General features: G+C 41.9%; 3 protein-coding genes across 3 annotated transcripts; 2 read left to right on the forward strand and 1 right to left on the reverse strand.

The window, feature by feature from the left end:
- Positions 1-274: 274 nt before the first annotated feature.
- On the forward strand, positions 275-3,882 carry LOC112164144. Its single transcript, XM_024300379.1, has 6 exons — positions 275-767; positions 1,041-1,710; positions 2,104-2,911; positions 3,011-3,099; positions 3,144-3,423; positions 3,577-3,882. Exons 1-6 carry the CDS (start codon positions 275-277, stop codon positions 3,880-3,882), a joined length of 2,646 nt encoding a protein of 881 aa, XP_024156147.1.
- A 7,381-nt stretch (positions 3,883-11,263) lies between these two features.
- On the forward strand, positions 11,264-13,685 carry LOC112165010 (CBL-interacting serine/threonine-protein kinase 10). The gene is made up of 2 exons (XM_024301383.2): positions 11,264-11,423; positions 11,761-13,685. The coding sequence occupies exon 2, from the start codon at positions 12,184-12,186 to the stop codon at positions 13,540-13,542; it is 1,359 nt and encodes a 452-aa protein (XP_024157151.1). The 5' UTR covers positions 11,264-11,423; positions 11,761-12,183; the 3' UTR covers positions 13,543-13,685.
- Positions 13,686-23,306: 9,621 nt separating this feature from the next.
- LOC112165275 lies at positions 23,307-25,496 on the reverse strand. The gene is made up of 4 exons (XM_024301758.2): positions 25,314-25,496; positions 25,043-25,181; positions 24,545-24,678; positions 23,307-24,440 (listed from the first exon to the last, which is right to left on the reverse strand). Exons 1-4 carry the CDS (start codon positions 25,445-25,447, stop codon positions 23,627-23,629), a joined length of 1,221 nt encoding a protein of 406 aa, XP_024157526.1. The 5' UTR covers positions 25,448-25,496; the 3' UTR covers positions 23,307-23,626.
- Positions 25,497-25,837: the final 341 nt, after the last annotated feature.

Consider the following 25,837-nt stretch of genomic DNA (forward strand, 5'->3'; position numbering starts at 1 on the left):
CGTCGACACTTCACCAAGAGTTGGTTATGTGGAATAGAGAAACAGACACGGCAGAGGTGGTCCCAGCAGATCCCCATCCGTTTCCGGTCTCCGCAAATTATGTAGATGCCAGATACTATTTGGAACCTATCACTCCATTGCAGGTTAATGGCATCGACGATAAGGGCTGCCCCACAGGGGTGACGGCCTTTGAACTGGCACAGTGGGGTCTCACGCTCGCAAAAGAAGGCTTGGAGCGGCCCGGCCATGCTGTGCCCAAACCATTAACTGATTAATGGATTACGACCTCACTGAGGAGGGACTGGAAGCCTTCCACTCGATACACGAGCGGTTGTCATCATACATGGTGGAAAAAGAGGCTTACGATCGCATTGCGACCTTAGAGGTCGTCAATGAAGAACTTGCTGATCCAGAGGATGACGAGGAAGTCCACATTCAGCTCGCTCCAGCGGCGCTGGACGATACACCTCCCAAGGTTAAAGACCCTACAGAGAAGGTCAACCTGGGTACGGTAAGCGAGCCTATGGAAGTATCCATCAGTGCTTACCTAGAGCCTAACGAGAAACAGAGGCTCATCGAATTATTGCTAGAGTTCAAGGATTGTTTCGCGGAGAAGTATGAGGACATGCCCGGCCTGTCACCAGACTTGGTTTGTCATCAATTACCAACTCTGGCTGAAAAGAGGCCTGTCAAGCAGGAGCCGCGACGAATGAACTCCGAGACCCAGATCTTGGTAAAGGAAGAGGTAGAGAAAATGCACAAGTCAGGCATCATACGGGTGGCCAAGTATAACCAGTGGCTATCTAATATAGTGCCTGTCCGGAAGAAAAATGGCAAGATAAGAGTCTGCGTTGATTATAGAGACTTGAATCTCGCCACACCTAAAGACGTTTACCCCATGCTGGTCGCGGATATGTTGGTAGACGCGGTGGCGGGCCATGAGCTGTTATCCTTCATGGACGGCACTGCAGGATATCACCAGATTCCGGTCGCTGAAGAAGACAGACACAAGACTGCTTTCCGCTGCCCTGGCTTCGCAGGAGTGTTTGAGTATGTAGTCATGCCTTTTGGCCTGAAGAACGCCGGCGCGACGTATCAAAAAGCCATGAACCTGATCTTCCACGACATACTGGGAAAGGTGTTAGAGGTATACATTGATGACGTAGTCGTCAAGTTTCAGAAGCGAGGGGGTCACATCGCAGATCTCAGGAAAGTGTTTGATCTCATGCGCCAACATAAACTCAAAATGAACCCGGCCAAATGTGTGTTTGGAGTGCTCGCCGGAGATTTTCTGGGGTTTATAGTCCACCAGCGAGGAATTGAGGTCCCCGAGGATAAGGCAAGCGCAGTTATTCATGCATCTCCCCCACGGACGAAGAAGGAATTACAGCGTCTTTTGGGTAAGATCAATTTTCTACGGCGTTTCATCTCTAATTCTGCAGGGAAAATCCAGCCTTTCTCACCGTTGCTGGGACTACAAGGACAGAATGAATTTGTGTGGGAATCCAAGCATCAGGAGGCTTTCGACAGTATCAAGGCCTATCTAGCAAACCCACCAGTCTTGGTTCCACCTAGACCCGGAGTCCCGTTGAAACTGTATATCTCAGCAGCCGCCGCCTCCATTGGTAGCCTGCTCGCTCAGGACGATGAGGACGGTATCGAGCACGCTGTATTTTATCTCAGCCGTGTACTGACAGATTGCGAGACAAGGTATACCCCCATGGAAAAGCTGTGCTTAACCCTATACTTTTCGGCGTGCAAGTTGCGACATTACATGTTATCCTTTACTACTTGCATCATCGCTCAGACCGATTTGGTCAAATATATGTTGTCCCGGCCTATCTTGAGAGGCCGCATTGGCAAATGGGTATTGGCACTTTCAGAGTTTTCGCTCCAGTATGTACCCCAGAAGGCGGTCAAAGGGCAGGCTATCGCAGATTTTCTAGCACATCATCCCCAGCTAGAAATACCCGTACTGAAAGAGCTAGAAATTGCCTGCAACGCCACTACTCGACCAGATAAAGCATGCATTCCTGAATACGAGGTCTGGTATCAGGCTACTATTTTTCTACAACCCTGGGTGTTATTCTTTGATGGCTCAAGAACAGATACTCTGGCCGGCGTAGGGATTGTCCTGGAGAATCCTGCCGGTGACCGTTTCTCTTATTCTTTCCAGCTCACGTTCCAATGTACTAATAATCAGGCTGAATATGAAGCTCTCATCATTGGACTCGAAGTCCTGTTGGAAATGGGCGTCCGGGACGTTCAGATTCGCGGAGATTCTCAGCTCGTGATCAATCAGCTTCTGGAAAAATATCGCTGTACGAGTTGGCTGCTCATCCCCTACTTGAGTCGCGCCGTTGAGCTTCTGGACCAATTTACAGAGGTTGGTATGGAACATATACCACGTGAACGTAACTTTGCTGCCAATGAGCTCGCTCAGCTGGCTACGGGCATTAGCTTGAAATACGGAGTGCGCGAGCGCATTCTGAAGGTTGAGCGCCGCACACTACCTTCGTGGCTTGCTCGCCCTGATCCTCCAGATGATCCCGTGGTTGCGGTACTCGAGCCCATTGATGTTGATTGGCGGATCCCACTGATTGAATACCTCAAACGACCAGACTCCAGCGCTGATAGGAAAATTCGTTTCCTCGCATTGAATTACTTCCTTAGAGGTGATGAACTACGCAGACGTGGCGAAGATGGTATAGATTTTCGATGCGTCTACGGTCGCGAAGCCAAAATATTGATGCGCGAGGTGCACACGGGGATATGTGGATCTCATCAAGCCGGACCTAAGATGCGTTGGCTCCTCCGACGTCATGGTTATTATTGGCCCAGCATTTTGAAGGATTGTATTGCATTCGCCAAAGGCTGTGCGGATTGTCAAGCACACGGTCCTGTCCAGCATGTTCCTAACATCCCTATGCAACCTATCATTAAACCTTGGCCTGCGCGAGGCTGGGCGCTGGACTTGATTGGGATGATCCATCCTCATTCTTCCCTACAGCACAAGTTTATCATTGTCGCCACTGATTACTTCACGAAATGGGTTGAAGCAGAACCTCTAAAGGAGGCCACCGGCACTACCATTCGCCAGTTTATTTTCCGTAATATTCTCTGCAGGTTTGGCATACCTGAAGTGCTGGTGTCGGACAGGGGGGCAGCATTCATGGAGGCCCCGTTGAGGAGCTGGTGAATGACTTTGGCATTCAGTTCACACATAGTACTCCGTACTATGCTCAATCTAATGGTCAGGCGGAGGCGAGCAACAAGATAATCATCACCTTACTGAAGAAGATGTTGGTGGAGAATCCTCGACAGTGGCATGATACTTTGCACGAGACACTTTGGGCTTATCGCACTTCGAAGCGCAACCCCACCGCCACGACGCCGTACGCGCTTATGTTTGGACATGACGCTGTCTTACCATTAGAAATTAATGTGCATTCCTTACGAGTCCAAGAACAGCATCATTTGATTGGTGAGGACTATGTTCAAGCAATGTGGCAGGAGCACGAAGACTTAAGCGAGCAGCGCTTGGCCGCTTTGGACAATTTGGTGATGGACAAGCAGCGTATCGCCCGCGCCTATGACAAGAGGACGCGGGGTCGCAGTTTCAAAGAAGGTGACCTCGTTTGGAAGGCCATTTTACCCCTGGGTGAAAAGGTCACCGGTCGCGGTAAATGGACGCAGCGATGGGAGGGACCCTTTGTTATCCACCGAATATTGGAGCGCGGTGCTTTTCACCTCAAAGACATCGACGGCGCTATCCATCGCAACCCTATTAACGGTCGGTTTTTGAAAAAATATTATCCCAGTGTCTGGGAGTTTGACGATCCTCCCGACTCTGTTTTTACTCCGACTGGGGGGCAACCTTAATCTTCATCGGCTCGCAGCGTTATGGTTATTCGGCCTTTTCTCTGTGGCCTTTCGGTTTTGTTTCTGCTCCCCGCTGAACGTTGGGGGGCAACATCTCAATATCTATTAGGGCCTACACAAGAGGCTTCATTTTAAGAACCTATACAAGAGGTTTTGTTTATGATTATAGTCCATGTTATCAGTTACTAGGTTGTTATTCATGATCTTGACAAAACGTGTTAAGAATAAATACAAGGGCCTATACAAGAGGCTTTCATTTTGGATTATTTTTGCTTTTGCGTTTGTACAGATTTTTGAGTAAATCGAGCATTTTTATTCATAAAGTGGCTTTGCGGCCAGAAGCATACAACAGAATAGAGCAATACAGGTTCACATGCGAGCTACAGACATGAAAGTTTAAAGTGTTCGCCGTGGCCATGTGGAGAAGGATCTAGACGCTACCACCTCAGAGCATTCTTCCCCTATGATCAGATCCTCCTCCCATCTAAGTCGCCGCTGCTGTCATCGATGCTGGAGGAAGAGGGAAAAAGAGGGCCTTCACTCCCCTGTTGGGGCCTCTCCTCCAGGCAAGAGTTGGGCTCCAGAGCAGGCGTGACTCACAACCACATCTACCTCCTGGGGTAAATCAGAAAGTGCGTGCCCAGGCCCCAGAGATAGACCGCGGAGGCAGAAAGGAAAGCCTCAAAGTGGCCTTCCTCCCCTCCTCCGTTTGCTCCGCGCAGGCAATCTGAAAAGTTGGACTCCTCAGAATTTGGTTCTGCCGCGTTAGGAGCGCGGCGTGTTCTTCGGTTTAACTGAGACTGGCAAGTTCATCCAGATTTTCAGTAACCAGAGACACGCCGCTGGACCTGAGATTAGGCCATGAAGCCTAACCAGGTCTTGAGATTAAGCCATGAAGCCTAAGAATCTGTGGCTAAGGGTGAGATTACGGTGGGAAGATTTTAGAAAATGGAGGAAAAGCAACAGGGCTGGCGAGTTCATCTTTGGAAGAAACATGGTGGTTGGGTTATCGCTCTTCTTTGGCAGCTGGTATTTATAGGGTTGATCTCACACCGTGCGGTAGGCAGTTGAGACGATTTCAACGCCATCAATAAGAGAATCAATGCGGTTGAATGCGATTATCTCGGAAATGGAAGATATTGAAAACGCGTGGGAAGCAGGACGGTCTCCAAGAAAGCAACCGCCCAAATTAGGATTATCTTTTCAACGGTCTTGCTGTTCATTAATTGGCAAACCTTAAATGATATTTGGGCCGAACAAAGCGGGCTGAATATTGTATATATTAAACATATCCTTATACAAAGTAAATGGGCCTAAAACAGGAGGCCTAAAGTTTTCGACCCGCATGGGTCAAGCGAAGCAAGTGCTCATCCAGACGAAAGCTAGCGTCGGCAGCATCGTGCTCTGCTTGTCGAACTGCTTCGCGCGCTTGAGCCAAGTTCTGAGACATTGCTTCTAGCGCCGTTAGGGGCTGTTCTATCTGAGGCTCCTCCTGCGCCAGTTGGGCCGTGACCGTCACTAGTTGGGCCTGGGCTTCGATTAGTTGGGTTTGGAGATCCTGAATGTGGGTCTGAAGGTGGTTCTGTGAGATTCTCAGATCCCTAACGCGAATCGCTTGATCGCTTAGAGAGTCGCGAGATACTTCTGCTAGTTGTGCAAGGCCGTGATAGTGAACCTGAACCTGCCTGGCCTGCGCGGCCGCGGTCGTCCTATCTTTGATCCTTGCAGGAAGATTTTGCAAGAGCTCATATATTTCAACGAATTCATCTTCAGCGATGGCGCATTCGCGGCGAAGTACCATCAGATACTCTTGAGCTCTGGCAGCTGCGCCCGGCAGTAAAATGTCAGGACCCAGGAGTCGCTGCAGATTATCCCTCGCTTCATCCGCGACCCTCGGGGGAGCCACTTCGAGTACGCGAACAAGCCTTTCCAGCCTATTAAGAGGCTCAGGAGGAGGAACTTCAGCGATGATGACTGCGTCGGCGGTAGCAGCAGCAGGGCCTACTTGAGGTTCGATGGTCGGGGCCGCAACTTGTTCTGGTACTGCATCCATATCAGCAACTATCTCTGGAATCTGGGGGCAGGTTCTTGATTCGCCATGCCGTCATCAGCGGGCTCAGCAGGGTCAGGGACAGCGTCCTCCTCAACAGGGACGTCACTCTGCAATGAGGAAAGACGGTCAGGTGTACAAGAAGAATAGGAACTAAGGCACCAATTTTCAATTAAGAATACCTCTGCCACAGGACCCTCGCATGAGACGTTTACTGGCACGGATTCCTGAGCTTCCTCATCAAGATTGCGATCAGGTGATGCGAGTGCTGGTGGTTGTGTAGCGAGCAGTTCCTCAATTGATGCGTCCGGAAGGGGCGCATTCTCTTCCGTTTCATCGGAACTATCTTCTATGATCTGTACAGGGATAGAGGCTGAGCCGCCATCAGTGCTGACGGGAGGTGGAAGATTTTCAGGTCCCACGGATGTTGGCGCTCGCGAAGCGTTTGTCCTTGAGCGGCGGCTGAAGAGCCTTCCCCGGCATGGTTGGATGGTCTGCGACGAACCTGTAAAGGAGAAGGGTGTGAAACATGGGCAGAGACAGGGATATTTCTAACATAGGCTCTTTGTTTCTTACCAGCCGGTCGGCCATCGGTTCATCTTCTTCCCAGGTGCCAGTATGAGCATCTGAGCGACTACGCTTGCGGGCTATAGCAGCCACGACCTGGGAGAAGCGAGAGATTAGCATTCAAATCACAAAGTTGGTCCTGAAGACAAAGGGTGCTTACGGTTTGTAAATCGTCGTCATCAGAAGAGGAAGAAGAGCCCTCAGCTGTAGCTTCAGCAAGTACTGTTTTTGTTTTCCAGTCTGTCCAGCGGCCGGTGAAGCATGGTTTGTGCGGCGGCCAGGGCGCGGCGCACTCCCCTAATACAAACAAGAATGAGTAAATGAAACAAAGAAGGAGTCTGCAGAAATTAGAGTTGCAGTACTTACCTCTGGAGGTGGTTCACGAATTACGATGCCAGCCTGGGCCTGGCGAGGAGCTCGCGTAGGCCTGACCACTTGGAGGGGTCGAGGCCTGTTGGCGTCTTCAGAAAAGCGAGCGAGCACTTCAATATCAGTGGGGTATGGGCTCCTGAGCTCGCCAAAGAGAGTAGCGAAGAGTTCGTCATCTGGTTGAGTCCAGCAGTTGACAGAGACTTCTCTCCACCAAATCTCATACCCTTCTTCGGTTCCGTCGACAGCCTCTAGGTTTTGGGCCCAATCGGGAAGGTCGACCAGCACGAGCATACTTTGTGCCGGTGGGGGCCCGGAAGGTGGACCGAATCTTCTCCAGGAAGTGTTGTAGTTCCAGGCATCATACGGAGGGATTGGTACCAATTAGACAAGGCCAAATTGGCGGGCGAAATGGTTAGGAGCGTAGAGCTCATAGCTGAGTTCCTCGGTAGCGATCCGAATGTCTGAACAAGAGATGGCGCGGCGGAACGCCAGGCGAGCGCGGTCGGGATAACGAGGATCGCCAGGGAGGAATCCATATTGTAACACAGAAGGGAATCGTCTCCCCAGAATTAAATCACAGTATGGCATGTCGTCTAGCAAGTACAGATAAGAAAAGCATTCAGAGTAGGGGGAGATGAGTACTTGTCCTCGCAACAAAACCATCGACCTAACAGTTGATCGACCGGCGGAGATAGCAGGATATCTTCGCGGCGGAAGAATGGGAAGTAGGTCTGGATCCAGAAGTCCAAGATCCAGAAGGCTCCGGAAATGTTGGTCTCAAAGGGATGCATCGTCGCTTGGTACAGCATGCGATAAATGGCGCCCAAGACCGGTTGTCCGAGCCCAATGTTGCGGCCGTTGTAGAGGGCCGTTGCTAAATAGGTCCAGGTACCAGTGGGCTTGCAGGAGGAGGTGCAGAATACGAATTTACAGAGCCAATATTCAAGGAAAGCGATTCCTCCGGTCGCATTGTGTTCCCGGCTGTAATATGCCAGCCATCTTGGGTATGAACCACTATGAGCGCTGCGGCCTTGCTGGGCCATGGTCAAAGTGAAATCGGTCGAGTCAAATTGACCATGCACATACGGCTCGCCATCGATGGAAGGCCAGTGATGGCAAGGATGTCCAACAGGGTAATGCTCATTTGACCAAATCTGAAGTCAAATGTGTTGGTGGAGGTATTCCAGAAACAGAGGAAAGCAGCGAGTGGCGAGCGATTACCACCGCGAGGAAGGTGGAAGCACAAATCAATAGCATGGGTGATACCCGCAGCATTCCAGCGACCTAGATCTCGCGCCCGCGCCTCGCGATACCAAGAGGTTTCCTGCGCACTAATGGAGGATGGCCAATTCCCTATCTTGGCTCGATGGTTTTGGACACCCCAACCGCTAAAGTCTCCGGGAGTCCTTCGGAGGACTAGAATGGGCCGTCGGACAGGAAGACCGTACATAGCGATGGCATCATTTGGGATAACACCTTGCGGTGCTGGGCCTAATCCGGTGTGGTGATTGGAAAAACGAAGGAGTAGGGGTCGGTGAATAGTGGTCTCTAGATGAATGCGAGCCCCGATACTGGTGCCCCAGGTCCGAGCAGCCGTTTCGTTCAATTCTTCTTCCTGATCGACGACAATTTTCTTAGGGGGAGCCATTTCTGGATCGTTTGCAAAGAAGATGGAGCAGAGATGAGTGCGGCTGTGAGTTTAAATAAAGAATTTTGTGAGGGAAACGATGCGACAGAAAGCGTTTCACAAATGAGGGGACGCGACCCTTATTAATGGCATCGTTTCAAGCGACCGACGCTTCTTTCTAAGTCCCCTTCAATCAGTTGCATTTTAGCAGGCCTGATTTCAGGGCCTGGGGGCAATGTTTGAGCCCAAAAGTAAGTTTGGCAAAATCCTTTAGTGGGTCTGAGCCAGTGGGCCGATACTTGCGGCCCAAAATGGGATTACATGGACTTGGGTCGTGATGCTGCTTATCCCGTGTCTCATAAGGAGATATCATCATTAATTGCATGAAGATTTGAGCGCTCAGAAGGGCGTGAAGATATATTTGCAATTAATACGTGCGTATCCTACTGCTCGCATCCAGCGATCACGTCTAGGATTCTAAGAGGCAAAATGTTTCTCTGGCCGATACTTACCTACATTCTAGCGGCGATAGAGGAGGATAATTATTAATTATCGCTTACGATAATATCAAAACTATTAAGAGTTTTGATTTGATTCAAGGCCAATAACTGTGGCCTAAAATATAGTATTTCATTCCTATTTGGACAATGAATCTGCAATAGCCTATATATAGAGGCTAAAGACAATACAAAAAGAGGTCTCTCTAATCAATCAATCCCAGCGATTACAAAGCCTCCCCGGAGCAAACCCTCAACCTTGTTGAAACCCGGTGACCGCCCGCCAGTCCTAGTCTCCTCGCGAGCCGACTGTCAGCCTCACCAGTTCAACCCGGCGACCGTACTTCCAGTCCCAGTCTCCCCAGGAGCCGACTGCGAGCACAACCGCCACTGTTACTTCCAGCGAAGCAAGGGTAACGCCCTCGCACCCAGCGAAGCTAAAGTCACGCTTTAGCAAACCCGTGCTTCTCTCAAACTTCCCAGTGATTGCTCTGCTCAGCCTTTCAGCGTTGAGTATCGATTCGGTGAACGCAAAGAGACCACAACCAAAGCCCTTACCCGCGTAAGGCAAGAAGTCCTTTTCCGGAAGGCAAGAAAAGAACCCTGTAACGAGGTTGGTGCTCTCCTCGTCCACAGCGCTTGAAGAAGAAGTCAGGTCACGGGACTACCCCAACGACTGCACCCCGCGGTGCTGGCACGCCTGCGCAACCACTCGCCCAAAAGAGACTGTTTGCACACCACCTGGTTTTGGAGCCAAACAACCTTCTTACTTCTAAAGACTCCATAATCTTAATATGATAATTCCCAAGATAAGGTTTGAGGTTGGTAGCAGCCTAGAGTAAGGTTAGTATGATGCCTAATTATATATCTTTATTAAACAAATACTAATGATTTCCATTCAAAATAATACTAGATGTTAATCATTTACATGCATGCAATAAGGGTGTAAAGTGACTCGATATAATTGAATTTGGCTCATATTTATTAAAATTAAATTAAATTGAACTTGAACTCAATATTAACTTCGACAAGAGACCAAGTCGAACTTGAAAACTTATATATTTAATTCAAAAACTTGCAAATAGCTTTGTAATCTTAGGAACCAAGTCAAATATGTTCTTGCATACACCTCATCAACCAGCACTTCACTACCATTAATCTGAAGTTTATCACCTTGTAAACTAAGGCTAGCTCGTACCGGGGTAAGATTTGAAAACATCTCATCAAATTCTTCATCGGCAAAACCTCACACAAAAATAAAATAATAGGATGAACAATAACCAAAAAATATTTTGTTATTAAGAGTCTCTCAGAAAAAATAAAGTAACAAGGAACACATTTATACCAACTAATTATTCATCAGCGACAACATCCCATAACAATTCAAAATAAAATTGGAAACACATTTTCCGATGAATTATTCGTCGGCGTAAGTTACCAATAAAAAAGTAAAACATGACACATGTTTGCGATGAAGTTTTCATCGCTAAATGTCTCCCTTAAGAAAACTAAAATAAAAAAAATATGCACTTGAGTGGATGACTTATTTATCGTTAAAAATCTCTCATAAGAAAAATAATAAAAAGGATGGGCTCTTATCACTCGGCTATGCGTAAATCCGAACTCTAGAAAGCCCTAACAAAGAGGGAGATGGCAACTTCTATTGGATTTTTTTTAATGGCCTTACTACCTCCTTTAGCCTTAGTATAATCTTGCTTAATTATCAGCTCGTACTTAAGGTTTGTCAATTTATGTAGTTTTAGAATTCAAAATATCATATGATCAATGCATTTTATGGAAATGATAACTCATGAAAAACCAACCGACATCATATATGCAGGTCATTGTGTACTTTAAAAAAAAAAATCATTGTGTACTTTTACAAATTAAGGTCTCAAAAGATTAATGCATTTTATGGAAATGATAACTCTTGGAAAATCGACCGACATCATATATGCAATGTGATACAATGACCTCCCAAACAGTGCCTAGTAAATGAAAGTCACACCAACTATTCCTAAAGCTTCTAGTCCTAGTTACCACGTTACAAAATATCCTCACAGAATTTGGGAATGGGAATCTTATACCAACCATTCCCAACACTGCCTTTCCCTCCAAGCCGTTTGGTGTAGTTTCAATTTCTAATTCAAATCTTCCCGTGGGTGGGCACACACTCGAACCCACTCCCTGCGCTGGGCGTTTTGGGCTCGAACGTCAAGATCAGGCCCACTTTACTTTTAGTAGCTGGATTGGAGCCGCCCAGGTAATAAATTAAACAAGAAAAACCCAACACTTTATATTTAGGTAATAAACTCTACGCAAAATTTTACTTTTAATATTTTGAATTTGCAGACCTCCGTTGCTTGGTTCGCCTCTGCAAGTTTTGGGGATCCATAGGTTTCGGAGTTCATTCTTCTTCTTCATAAAGGTAACGTTTTTTTTTTTTTTTTTTTTGGTTCTTCAATTTTGCATAATTCAAATCTTTCAATCTTAGAAACTATGCCCGCTTAAGGTTGATCAAAGTTTGCTAGTTTTTTGCATTAGGATTTGCTGCCGTGTACGATTTTCTGATTCATCTGCTTAATATTTGAAAATAAAAATTGAATCTTGAAGATGTATGTGATGTTATTTTTGTGTTTGAATTAGAGCTGGGTTTGATCGGTATGTGTAATTCTGCAAAAGGGTTGCTTTCATTTCACGGAAAAGTTGAGAAAGGTTGTTGCTTTTTTGGGGTTTTGATGATGGTTCTGTTTGTGATTTTTCAGGGTTGATAGGCTTTAAACCACATAATTTGTGCTGAATTGGCAGTATTGTGTTGAAGGTCGTTGAGGTTTTTTTTCGTGGCATAATTTTAGCATTCTACTGGGAGTATAAAAGCCAGGGAATGCTGAAAGATGTGCCTGACCTCTCCGAACTCCGATTCACAACTCCATAAGGTTGTAGCTTCAACAGAGCTACGCTTCAGTTTTCTTGCTGGTGTAAATTACAGTAGGTTTGGTCTTGATACCCAACAGCAGGATGATCCCACAAGTAGGTATGCCATGCCTGTTGTGTTGATGCACGACCATTGTGAAGACGGTTGAGCTTGTATTATATTGCTGTAAACTCCTGCTTTGTAAGATTATATATAGATAGTGTTTGCGGGAACAAGTTGTGTGTTTGTTGTTTGTAAGGTGTTGAAGCTTGAAATGGAGAATAACTCTTATATATTGATGCAAAGGTACGAGTTAGGGAGACAGCTGGGTAAAGGCACCTTTGCCAAGGTTTACTATGCAAGGAGCTTGATAACTAATCAGGCTGTGGCTATCAAGGTTATTGACAAAGAGAAGATTATGAAGGTAGGGCTGATGGATCAGATAAAGCGAGAGATATCTGTTATGCGACTGGTTAGACACCCCAATATTATACACCTTTATGAGGTCTTGGCGACCAAAACTAAGATATACTTTGTCATTGAGTATGCCAAAGGCGGTGAGCTATTTAACAAGGTGGCTAAAGGAAAGCTGAAGGAGGATGTTGCACGGAAATATTTCCAGCAGCTGATAAATGCACTTGATTTCTGTCATAGCAGGGGAGTTTATCACCGGGATATTAAACCAGAGAACTTATTGCTAGATGAGAATGATAATCTGAAGATCTCTGATTTTGGGTTAAGTGCCCTTGCGGAAAGCAAGCGCCAAGATGGTCTGCTTCATACCACTTGTGGTACTCCTGCCTATGTTGCTCCAGAAGTTATTAATCGGAAAGGCTATGATGGTGTGAAAGCTGATGTTTGGTCTTGTGGGGTGGTCTTGTATGTCTTATTGGCTGGTTATCTCCCATTTCATGATTCAAATTTGATGGAGATGTACAGGAAAATTGGTAAAGCAGAGTTCAGATGTCCAAATTGGTTCTCACCAGAAGCACGTAGGCTTTTGTGCAAGATGTTGGATCCAAATCCCAATACTAGAATTTCCTTAGCCAAAGTTAGGGACAGTTCTTGGTTCAGAAGAGGACCAAAATCCAAAGAGAAAGAGGTGGCTCCGGCAGGAACAGAAGTTTCAAGTCCCAGTGAGAATAATATGGCTGCTGAGGAAAACGAGGAGTCAGGGAGACCTTCAAACTTGAATGCTTTTGATATTATATCCCTTTCTGATGGGTTTGATCTGTCTGGCTTGTTCGAAAAAAATCCTCTAAATAGGGAAGCAAGATTCACTTCAAGAGAGCCTGCCAGAGTCATCATCTCCAAGATAGAAGAAATGGGTAAGCATCTGAAGCTAAAAGTGAAAAAGAAGGATCATGGATTGTTGAAAATGGATCGATTGGAGGAAGGCAGAAAGGGGTTTTTGTCCATTGATGCAGAGATATTTGAGATCACTCCAACTTTTCATTTAGTAGAGGTCAAGAAATCAAATGGAGATACATTGGAGTACCAGAAGATGTTGGAGGACATGAGGCCTGCTCTGCAAGAGATTGTCTGGGTTTGGCAAGGTGAGCAAGAACAGACGTCGCAGGAGCAGCAGCAACATGAACAAGAAGAACTGCCACAGAATCAGCCACAATTATAGCAGAAATGCCTGTTTTCTTTATCATATCTCCCAATTGTTTGTAGATTTCAGTCTCCTAAACTATAACTTTGTGTTTTTCCTTTTCAAGTCTCACGACTGGTTTAATAAAGTTGTTCATACATGTGCATGGCTAACTTACTCTACTCGGTTCTCTTTTTCTTTTTGAGACTACTCTCTGATATTATTACTTTCTATTGACACTACCTACTCATTGATTTAGATTTGCTAACAAGATCACAGATGTTCCAAGTGTGACCCTGTACAAAATTGAAAGTTCAACTTTATCTTGTACCCAGATTAAAAGAAAGGGTTTCAAGCATGAAATACAGTACAAATACTTCAATCTTTAAGATTTATTTTTCAAAATGTAAGCATCAATTACTCAAAATCTAAGTCAGACTCTGAATTTCATTTATATTTAGCAATTATTTGTTGCATGTCTTCTGCACATTATTTACGTAGGAGATTTTCATGAACAATGTGGTGAGGATGAGTGGAGCATTTTCTTCTATCTTATATTTGAGCTTTGTACTGTTTCTGATTGCCACAGATAAAATGTAGGCGGGGATACTTGCAATCTGGCGCGAGGTTTAAAATATTGGCCATAGATATATTAGCACTAAAATTTACGGAGATTAATTTCAGTAGTGAACCACATTTCTCAATGATAGAAAAAAAGGTTAATTCCTGTTTACCCAAAAATTACATGTATTGTGCCCACTTGCACCAACAAGTTCGTATTGTGCCCATTTACACAAATCTTAGGAGAAAAGACCTATAGGGGTAGTCTTTTCTAAACTTAGTGTCTATTATGTCCTATACTGATTTTTGGGTTTAGATTTTGCTTTTTCTTAGAAAAATATGTTCACACTTTTGAGAAGAATAAAACTAACCTTCAACATGCTCAAGTTTTTCACCTAACAGTTACTTTAACAGGCGGAATCACTGCTGCTTGTTTCTATCTTAAGTTGAGTCAATTTTTTCAGAAAAAAAGGAAAGTCAGCCTAAAAATAGTACAGGAATAAGGCAGAAACATATTAAATACTAAAACATCGTTCTTAAAATAATGACAAGGTGGATGAGCAATCTGAAAATATTTATTCAAACATAATTACTGACTAAAACTTCAGAGCCTCATTCTCGAGTAAACAGCTAAGAAGCTGTTTTAGCTATCCATAAGAATGATTACAGATACTTACCTGTAATGAAAGCACACTTTATCACACTAGACAGGAAGGAAAGAGCACACTGCTATTATGGCTTTCTTACTTTTGAGAGAATATGATTCTTCCTAATTTTCGAATGCCTTACAACTGAAACCTAAAGCTCCTTATATAGGGAGCGGACTCCAAATTAGAATTCAAAACATAAAAATGTACAGAACAACTCCGTAACTGCTTTCGTGAGTGCTCCTGATGATGGAGGTCGATTTGGCGAAAAGCAGATTCTTTTTTGTGAAATATTTTTCACCTGCTTTCTTTTTGAAAAGCAAAAGCAGCTTTTGAGAAAAGTCCAAAGTTGCTTTTGGTGCTTTCTACACCTGCTGTTTCACATGTTCTCGTCTGTTTTTGAGTTGTGGCCGAGGACAAAGGAGTTGCTATCCATCCTGGCCATTCTGGCAGTAGTTGCATTTTATTCGACATCTGTATCTACATACATCTTGTAGTGGTTGTCTTTTTCAAGCTTTTCAACCCACTGTAAGCATGCCAGTGTTGAGTCTATCTATTTTCTTGTGAGAGATATGAAGAGGTCACTGCTGATTGCTTCAGGATGATCATAAGCAGTGATAATTGTTTTTTCTCCTGCTGCCAGGAAAATATTTCTTGTATCTTCTTGGATGATCTTTTTGATGTATTCGAGAGACATGGCCTTCATCCATGGAATACTTGAATTTGGCTGGCCATTGTATCCAACACAGGCGGGCTGAAGATATCTTTTTTGAATAATTCTCACATAATGATAAGGAGAAATGTATTCAACTTCACCATTTGTTTTGTGAATCCATTCTGGTAGAGTTGATCTAAACTTCAGTCTCAGTGTACATTCATTTCTTCTGACATTTTTGACTGTGTTGACGATGATAGGGGGCAGGCCTTTGAGATCATTATTTATTTTGGTCCATAGATTATGGACAAAACCATTTTCAACAAGGCAAAGGTTGTGTTCTTGAGGATGTTCACTCTGAACATTAACTCCGTATCTTCCAACATAAGGTCCTGCAACAATGAAGAGGGTTGGAGGAATACAGTTTTCAGAATTATGGCTTCCAATCAGATTATGGAATTCAAACCAATCTGATTCGTTTAGTGCTATGATAGGAACTCTAGCACTTTCTGGATCTTCAAGATAGTGAATTTTTTCACTTCTAACAACACTCTGCTGTATATGAACTTCTTCCTACTGTGGTCTAGCATTTTCATGGAGTTCTTCAGCTAAGGCAAACAGAGCTGGGAACATAATACCACTGTTTCTTTCTTGAAAGGCAAATAGGAGATTATCAAGGATTGCCTTCTGGTGGTAAGCTAGCCTCCTGTCAGTTCTAAACACAGGATCAGCAAAGGTTCTTAATTCATAATTAAAAACATTTATAAGTCCAGTTATAGTTGGTTTACTTTTTGGCAAAGCAACGGTCTTGATGAGCCTTTACCGTCTGCTGTTTGAGACGGGCTAGCCAATCCTTTACCCCGGGATTGATTAGTTATGGCTAGTCCTTTTGGACTTAGCAAGAACCTTTTGAGGATTTTTTCTTTGGGATCCTCGATGGTTTCATGTTCTTTCCGAGTTCTTTTGCTTCTGGGATTGCAACCTTCGTCGTCATCTTTTCTGCTGAACATGGCCATTTATCTGGTTAGAGCGTCTGGAAGATAGTTCTTGTTTCCTGCAATCAACTCAACAATATAATCATATTGATTAAGAAATAATTGTCAGTTGACTAATCTTCCTCTATCAGCAGCTTTATCAAGTTTAAAATTTTTTAAATTCTTTACTCTAGCACAATCGGTGAGGACAGTAAAAGGGTTTTCCAAGAAAAGCTGGAGAATTTAAAATTGTTTTCTTGACAGCAAAAATTTCTTTTTCCCCTGTGGGATAATCTAGTTCTGCAGGACTGAACTTGCCGCTACAAAATTTGCAGATCTTTTCAATGTTAGTTCCAGGCGTTTTTGCCAGAACAACATCGGACCAGTAATTATCACTCGCATCTGTTTGGAGGATAATTTCATCATTTTCCTCTGGTTGTTGTAGAGGAGGAAGATTCTTGCAGAGATTTTTTATTTGCTTCACAATTTTCTCATCATCTTTAGTGAAATTCCATTTTCTCTTGGAACTTGTTTTATGAGATAACATTGCTGTTAATTCAGAGATTTTGGAAATGAAATCTCTCCCATAGTTTATGACTCCTAAGAATCTCTCTAGATAGCATCAGGAATTCTATCTGGGAACTTCCAGATTTTCTCAAGGATGTGAGGTTGGAGTTTTATTACTCCATTCTTGATGTTTATTCTTATGAAATCAACTTTATCGAGGATAAAGAAGATTTTTTTTTTTCTCCTAAGATAATTTCATGCTGAACTATCAGCTTTACAACCTCATAGAGGTGTTTCATGTGTTCTTCTTTGTTTTTGGAGAAGACAAGGATGTCATCAATATAGACGACGCATAATTCAGCCACATGCTTGAAGATGTTGTCCATCTTTCTTTAGAAGATTGAGGGGGCTTGTTTTAGACCAAAAGGCATTACTAACCATTCGTAATGGCCTTGTGGTGTTCCGAATGTAGTGAGAGGAACACTCTCAGGATGTCATCAATATAGACAACGCAGAATTCAGCCATATGCTTGAAGATGTTGTCCATCTTTCTTTGAAAGATTGAGGGGGCTTGTTTTAGACCAAAATGCATTACTAACCATTTGTAATGGCCTTGTGGTGTTCCGAATGTAGTGAGAGGAACACTCTCAGGATGCATCTTGACTTGCCAAAAACCCCATTTTGCATCAAATTTTGAAAAGACTTTAGCTCCTCTGAGCTGGTTGATCAGTACTCTTACTTAAGCAATTTGATATCTGTCTTTAACGGTCTTCTTATTGATATCTCTATAGTCAATTACCATTCTAGCTTTTCCTCTGAGGTTTTCTGCATGATTTCTCACGTAGAATGCTGTAGCATGATGAAGGCTAGTGGAAGGTTGAATTAATCTCTTGTTCAGGAGATCTTCAATATCTTTTCTGAATTCTTTTTGGTTTTCCTCTTTGTACTGAGGAATAGCTTTGACATGACAGATGTCATTCATATCACGTAATCTTAATTCACAGACCACTGGGTCTTTTTCCCAAAACTTCTGAGGGTCTACATCCATATTATGTTCGAGTAGTTTCTTGATTTTATCAAGAGTGGGAGTTTTCTAAGACTCAAGCTTGTTCTGGAAGTCAGGAGATCTTCAATATCTTTTCTGAATTCTTTTTGGTTTTCCTCTTTGTACTGAGGAATAGCTTTGACATGACAGATGTCATTCATATCACGTAATCTTAATTCACAGACCACTAGGTCTTTTTCCCAAAACTTCTGAGGGTCTACATCGATATTCTGTTCGAGTAGTTTCTTGATTTTATCAAGAGTGGGAGTTTTCTAAGACTCAAGCTTGTTCTGGAAGTGCTTGATGTTATGTTCATGGATGAAACTAGCTTCTTCATCTGCGCTAGTTATTTCTTCTTTTTCTTCATCTTCAGAAGATGATTCAGATGATTCTTCAACAAGTAGTTCTTCTTGTTGTTTATTTTGGGGGATGGTTTCAAATTTGTGTTTGTAGGGGGTAAGATCACCACTATTCTGTTGCGATCTCTGATATTGTGTAGTAAAGTTTGGACCTCCTACACTTTTGGCTTGAGTAATCCGGTCTGCCCAGAACACTCTGTCTCCTTTTCTGAAGCCTATCGCTTCTTCATCTTGAATGAATCTTTGTTGGAGAATAAAATCATTTTCCAACAAGAGATTAGATCCTTGGCCTTCTGATTGCCAAAGAGTGTTGATAATAAATGTTCCTCCACCAATGGTGATGTGAACATTTCTAGCTACCTTGTTCATGATTAGGTGGCTTCCATCAAACTGGACACCAGTATCTATTCTTTTCTTATCTTCTTTCTAGAGTTCTTCTGGAATTGCAAATCTTTTTGCAACTGTAAATCTCTATCCGTTGTCTACAAATGCATGTAGATGATATTTTTTATGATTAGGGAATTTGAGTCCAATCTTTATGTAGGTGCTGTATCTACTAGTAGAGACGACTTTCGATTGTTGAAGCTCATTTTCTTGAGCTTGTTCCTGAGGTATGAATGATTTACATTCTTCTGGAACATTTTCCGGTATTTCAACCAGTTCTATAGTTGTATCGAGTTTTTCTTCCTCGATTTTTTCTTCTTTTATTTTTGAAGAAGAGGATTCCATAGTTTCTTGAAACATAGTTTCTAATTCTTTCTCTTTTTGCTCAGAGAAATATTCTGCATATTCTTGTTCTACCAATTAGATGACAAGGCCATTCTTGGTTTTTCTTCTTGCTTCAGCTATGAAGCATTCTTTGTGATAAGTCTTTTTTGACTTTTCACAGAACATAGAAAGTCCATTCTTTTCATGACATAAGCAGTAGTTACAAACAAATGTACCAGGGTTTACCTGATATGAAGAAGTTATTGCTTCCGTCTTACTTTCTTCCCAGTTTTTGACATGTAGAACAGTCATCTGTCTAGATTCTAAGTACTTCACTTCAGAATCTATTTCAGAGTCAGATGATTCTTCTTCTTCAGACCAGGTAGAGTAAACTGACATGTCGTCATCTTCTTCATCAGAATAGGCTATTTCGTAGCCTTTCATATTTACCGATTCTACTATAGACTCATATTCTTCAAATAGAGTTTTAGTAGATCTTTTACCCTTTTCCGGGCATTCATTGGCATAGTGCCCTTCAGCTTTACATAACCAGCATCTGCAAGATTTCTTGCCTGGTTGAGTATTCTGATGGTTGACTCGGTGATTCTTCTTTTTCTTGAAGAATTTTTTTTTGGATTTTCATCCTGTTGTTTCTTGTAATTGGAACTTTTCTGAAATTTCCAATCTTTTTTCTTATTACTCTTTTTGAATTTTTTCTAGTAATATTTTTCTTTTGTTTTTCTGTGGAACTTGGATTCATGACATCCCCAGTTGGTTGGCATATCTAGTATTCCATAGCAGAAATTTTCAACTCCTTTGAGTTGTTTCTTGGCCATCTTAGCTCTAAGATTGGCTTTGCATTGCTCTTTTAGTAATTGCCTGATTCTGTCGGCAATTCCTCCAACTGAAAATCTTTCAATTGGTTTTTCAGCTATGCTTTCTCTCACAACTGTTCTCCATGGTTCAGGGAGTTTTCTGTGCAATAAGTTAACTAGATCAATATTTTCTAGTTCACCAATCGTACAGTAAAATTCTTGAAATTCATTCAAGTATTCTTCAAAATATCTCATGTTGCAGATTTTGAGAGCATAGATATTTGATTTGGCTATTTTTTTAGTCTTCTCACTTAAATTTGAGAGATCTCCACAGAACTGATCATACAGGGGTACTGCAAAATTATACGAAGATTTTGAAGTTTTGATTTCTTCAAGCTAGTCTTTTCCTCTGGCAGTCTCTTTGAAAGCGAAGTAATACTTTTTTGCTACTCCAGTGAGAGTAGTGTCGTAGTACACCTGAAGATCTGGTGCTTCAAATTTTCCAAGAGTTAGAGCAGAGGCCATCATCAGGTTATCAACCCATTGGTCAAGAGTTTTTCTCTTGTCTAGAGGTTTGTCTATATTTAGCCAGATACCATGAGTGGAAATTGGTATTCTGGGTATATTGTCATCTGGGACAAATTTTTGAGAATTTTTTTCCCGTAGGGGCTTTCTGTATATGGAGTTTTATTTTTCCCTTTTCTCTTATGATGAGAGTCTTGGAGCTTTCTTCTTCTTCCATTTCAATATCCTGATAGGGAAGGAGTTTTCTTTCCTTTCTTGGTTTGAATTTTTTCATTTCTTCAATTAGTTTTTCTAATCGTTCAGGATTTTTGCAGGATTCTGCTTCATCATAAAGATCATAGAGCTTTTGTGCTCTAAGCATATTTACTGGTCTGTTCAGATCAACTTCTAATTCTTCTTCAGTGATGGGCTCTGTTGGTTCTTCAACAGAGATTTTGGTACCACTAACACTAGCTTCTCTAGTGCTGTAGCTTCTTCTAGGAAGATTTTGGTTTATCCTGATGTTTTCAGGACAGACGTCACTTTTTCTGTGATCGTTGAATTTTAGACTGATATCTCCAGTCTTGGTTTTTTCGGACCAGACAATTTCCATTCAATAGGAAAAGTTACTTCATTCCAAGTAACATTGTGAATTTGTTGTGAATGGTTCTTCTGATTGGTGAGGAATCCAGTAGTAAGCCCTGAGATATTTGATATCCTTGTCTTGGGTTCTACTGTGGTACTCATCAGTTTATAGTATATTATGTATACTATTGCGAGTTTTTGCATATCTTTTTTCATTGATATGCCATCTGTCTTAACTCTCAGTCTAAGACAGTGAGCTGCATCTTTCAAGCTGGTTGAGAAGTTTGGGAAGTAGTTGAAATAAGCTACTTGATTGAATAAGGATGCTTCAAGTGTTCCCAACAAGCTAGCTTGAAAATCTGTTAGTCTATTGTCTTGCAGGACACACAAGACTGAACAGTTTATACCTTCTCGGGCAAGAAGTTTTATGCCTACTTGGACTGCTCCGACATGCATAAATTGATAACTTTTTGTTCTTGCTCTGGCCACTTCATCAGGAGTGATCATCAAGAGATCTGTTTTTCCTGTTGTAGAAGGGTTTGTGAATTCCAACAATTTGAAATGATGGCTGTTCATCAGTTCAAACTTCTCATTTTGTAGATTTGTTTAAAATGTAATTTAGGAATCGAGGAGTTTTTTTACCTCATGTTCGATTTCATTGTATTCGAACTCTTCAGCATTTAGGAGTTGTACTCCTTTCTTTTTCCTGAAGATGCTCATCATTTTGACATCTCTGGTTTCTTTCGGGTTTTCATACTGAATACTAGTATGACTAGTAGATGGTTCTAGAAAAATCATGTTTGGAACATGATTCTTTTCTGGTCTCTCTCATGGTTTAAATCCATTAGCTCTCTTTAGTTTTACTGTAAGCACTTTCTTGTCCTTCATTATATTTTTCATAGAATCCAGCGTTTTTTGCTGTTCATTGATTTTTCTACTAACACTTGTTAGCTTTTCTTCTTCCGTTTTTGGAAGTTTCTTGATATAATCTATTTTATTTTCCAATTTTTCTAATTGGTAGATTATATCATGTAGTTTTTCTAGATGATCTTGACATCTAGATACTTCTTTTAGTAGGTTCTGATGTTTCGCATCAGAAGATATAAGTAGAGAATTCAACTTCTCTAATATTAATTCAGACATTGTCTCTATTGGGGATTTCCCTTTTAAGCTCTTTGCAAACTCTGATACCAGTGATTTGCGGATCTAACCAATGCTCAAATAATCAAGAGGTTTTTGTTCCTCTTTAAGACTATATAAGATATTTTCAATATCTTGCTCAACTTTATAAATTCTTGTTTGAATCCTAAAGATGATATCCCAGTAATCGGGAGTTTCTCTGTTAAGACTTTCTCAACTTTTTTTTTTTTTCAATTATTTGCTCGTAATATTACAGATAGCGATTAACTCAAGTCTGTCAACGATCGGAATTATGAATAGTAAAATTTAACTGCTTAAGGATGAATTTTTGATCTGCAATTATAGTCTAAATAAATAATTTCAAGATAGGCCCACCACGCTTTATAAAAAAATAATAAGTATGTAAGATAAAAGAAAATAATGATTGAGAGGGGTACTAGTGGGATAAATAGTGAGTGATTTTAAAAGATAGGGAGAAAAAGTGAAAAGTTTTGTGTGAGTTCTCAAAGTTGATGGGGTGTATGAGAAATATATTGGTAGATTTTTTGTGTATAAGAATTTCTCCTAGAAAAAATGATATGTCGACAACTATTTCAAATGTTTGAAGAAAACGAGATGTCGACAGATATTTCAGACATCTGAAGAAGGATATGTCGACAAATGCTTTAAGTTTTTTATCTTTAATGTATGACATGTGTCACCTCTCTGCGGATACATAGGTGCAGATACAGACATCGACCATATTTTTCCTGAGGTTAGTCTGAGTGCACATGTTAGTCCTCCTGTGGTTCTGTATACATGACCTTCAAAAGCATAAAAAAGGCTTCCCCTTCCAGATTTCAACCGCGTTTACTTATTGATCCCTGCCGACTTCACTAACCAACCATGGCTTTTAGGCTAAGTTCTGCAGTATTTTAACCAGCTAACTTCATCCTTTTCAATTTTGACAAACTGTTAAAGTTCTGAAAGGCAAGCTCACAAATAGCATGGTAACTCAAAATAACTAACAGTCTCAATGCTCCTCAAACCTTCAGATCAAGACAAAAGAAGAAAATGAAGAATTTATCCCCAGTCAATCAATTATATTCAAACTTCAAATGAGCGTTGAAAGTCGGGTGGTTTACCCCAATTAATTCAAGAACTCAAACATGAAATGAAATGGAAAATAAATTTGGGAACACCACTATGTCAACAAACAAAACAGCACATCACCCATCTTCCAAAATCATATCTAGTCGTAGTCTGCATAAGCAGATAATGTACATGACACATTTAATAACAGAATATGAATTGGCATAGTGGATGAGAAAAAGAAAAACAGTTTTACTCCATTAAAAAAATTCAAACCAGACTACTGGCACTATTAGGGCGCTCACTGCTTACAACATGCCATCAGGCAAAGATGACGATAACTCATCTAAAATTGTCGATCAAACAACAACATCGCAGTCAAGCAAACTTGCTTGCTCCAACAATTATTCGTAATAAACATGTTCGATTCTCTATAATTGGATGAAACTGGGAGACTTGGTCACTAGTTATCTAAATTTGTCGATCAACAACAACATCGTCAAGCAAACTTGCTTGCTCCAACAATTATTTGAAATAAACATGTTCGACTCTCTACAATTGGATGAAATTGGGAGACTTGGTCAAGTCGATAATCTCAGGATAAGATGTAGGAACTCTACTCCTCTTGCCACAGAAACCATTTCTGCACAGTGGTGATGGAGTTATCAAATCTACTACCTCAGAATCACAAGGCCTGAGATAACTATTGCTGGGCGACCGTTCATTGTCTTCAACTATTATAGTTGGTGATTGTTCCCTTGCCGGTTGATCCAACTCGACAGTACTGTCATCAAACAAACCTGTATTCTTACTTGCTTCTGTATCAAATGATGGAATGACATTGGAGTATGGCATTCTCACTGGTGATGTGATATATTCCCCAGTGATGTCTTCTTGTACTTCTTTATCGCATCCATAAACGTGACTAGATGTATTGCCAGTATCCATTTCCAAGTCATTTGCTGAATTGTGAACCATAAAATTTGATAATGTTTCTTCCCAGGAGAGACCACTGTTCATAGCTTCATCAGATACCTCATCATTATACCACTCATCTTCTCCTACTTCTTTACTCTGTGTGTAGACTTCGTTACTTCTATTGCCAATATCATTCTGCTGATCATCTGCTGAATTAGGAACTACTGGGTCTGATAATGCTTCTTCCTCTGATGTATTGATATGCATAGCTTCGTCACTTTCCTTTTCCTTATACCACTCATCTTCATTATCAGAAACATCATCTGATATACAGGAAGGAAGCTCATCCATGGGGCAAATTTTGACCTTCATCTGTTCTGGGAGGCGTGGACAACCAGCAGCATGCTTGGTGTGTTCGGTTGAAAAAAAGTTCACGGTGAGGTTCAAACTGATGACATACAGACACAAAATTCACAACCTTTAGTAACAGCAAAAACATTTGTATTCATCAACACTCAAGTCACAAAACACGAGAAAAAAATAAGATGATACCTCTCCCAAGGCGGCAAGGTGAGCATTGTGTATGCAAGTTTGATCTTATTGGCAAATCCTCCGAGGGATTTAAAGTTCGCTGCAGCCTTCCTTACTGCCTTTGATACATACGGGTTCTGCCAGGCCCATTCAAACTGCAAAGGAAATGTTGTAAGTCCCAAATTTCAATCAACAGCAGTGTCCAATAAAGTTTGATCCCAATCAATATTACTTGGGACCAAAATGACTCCAGAATTGTGCAAACTCAATCTGGGTCCCAATCAAACTGATTTCACATAACCTTTTAAAGTATTAAAGATATAATCTTTGGGTCCGAAATGAACATAATGGAACTTGCCAAGTTTAATCAAGCCAATGATAATGCATATAACATCATAAAGTCATCAACTTTGAGAATCATCTAGCTAAATGGTTCCAATTTCTCAAATTCAAAACACATATCCAAAGCAACACACACTCAATATGTAATTCTAAAGAGAAAGAACAGAGTAAAGATACCTGGAGAGCTGAAGTGTTGGTTGGGAAACCATAAATGCACAAGGCCATCTCCCATGGCCTCTTCTTCTTGGTTCTCCAAGCACCTCTCCCAATTTCCCCATTGTGCTGCCTTATTCGCCGCCGTGGATTCACCGTGAATCTGCAATTGGGTTTCACTCATTAGTCCAATTTCTAAAAGAAAGTCTCAAACTTTAAAACGAAATCGAAACCAAGATTGATCAAAATCACTCCGGAATAGAAATCTGAAAGAATTGGGGAAATTGGATCATACCCAATATAGGTGTGGCCCTTATAACGGGGGCAGAGTGACGTCAGCAGATAGCAAGCAAAGAATCGGCCTCCTTCAGATTCTTCCGGCGTTAGGGTTTCTGGGTTTTCTGATGCGTTCTTTCTTCTCTTTCTCATCTCTCTCTCTCTCTCTCTATCAATTTTGACATGTACAGTGATCAGACGTATAGGAATAAAAGGGGGATAAATACAATTCGACCGTTGGGGTCTACGGTGCCTTTTAATATTTGAAATTCCGTTCGGTATTTTATACGGTCGTGATCAATCAGGTGGCACTTGATAGCATCCCACTCTTCGCCACGCGCCCTCTTTTATTTACTAAATCTTATTTTACAAAAGCGAAAAAGAAAAGAAATATTACCTTTTAAAGGCCACAAGTTTAGAAAATTTTCTCTTGATCCTCTACTCTTCTCATTGCTCTTGAAGCCCCCTCAAGTGTTTTTCTTTTTGTCAAAATTTCCCCAAGTTTTAAAGAGTATTGTTTATATAGGCCGGACTAGGCTTTGA

Source organism: Rosa chinensis, chromosome 5, assembly GCF_002994745.2.
Source record: "Rosa chinensis cultivar Old Blush chromosome 5, RchiOBHm-V2, whole genome shotgun sequence".
Taxonomy (NCBI): Eukaryota; Viridiplantae; Streptophyta; class Magnoliopsida; order Rosales; family Rosaceae; genus Rosa; species Rosa chinensis.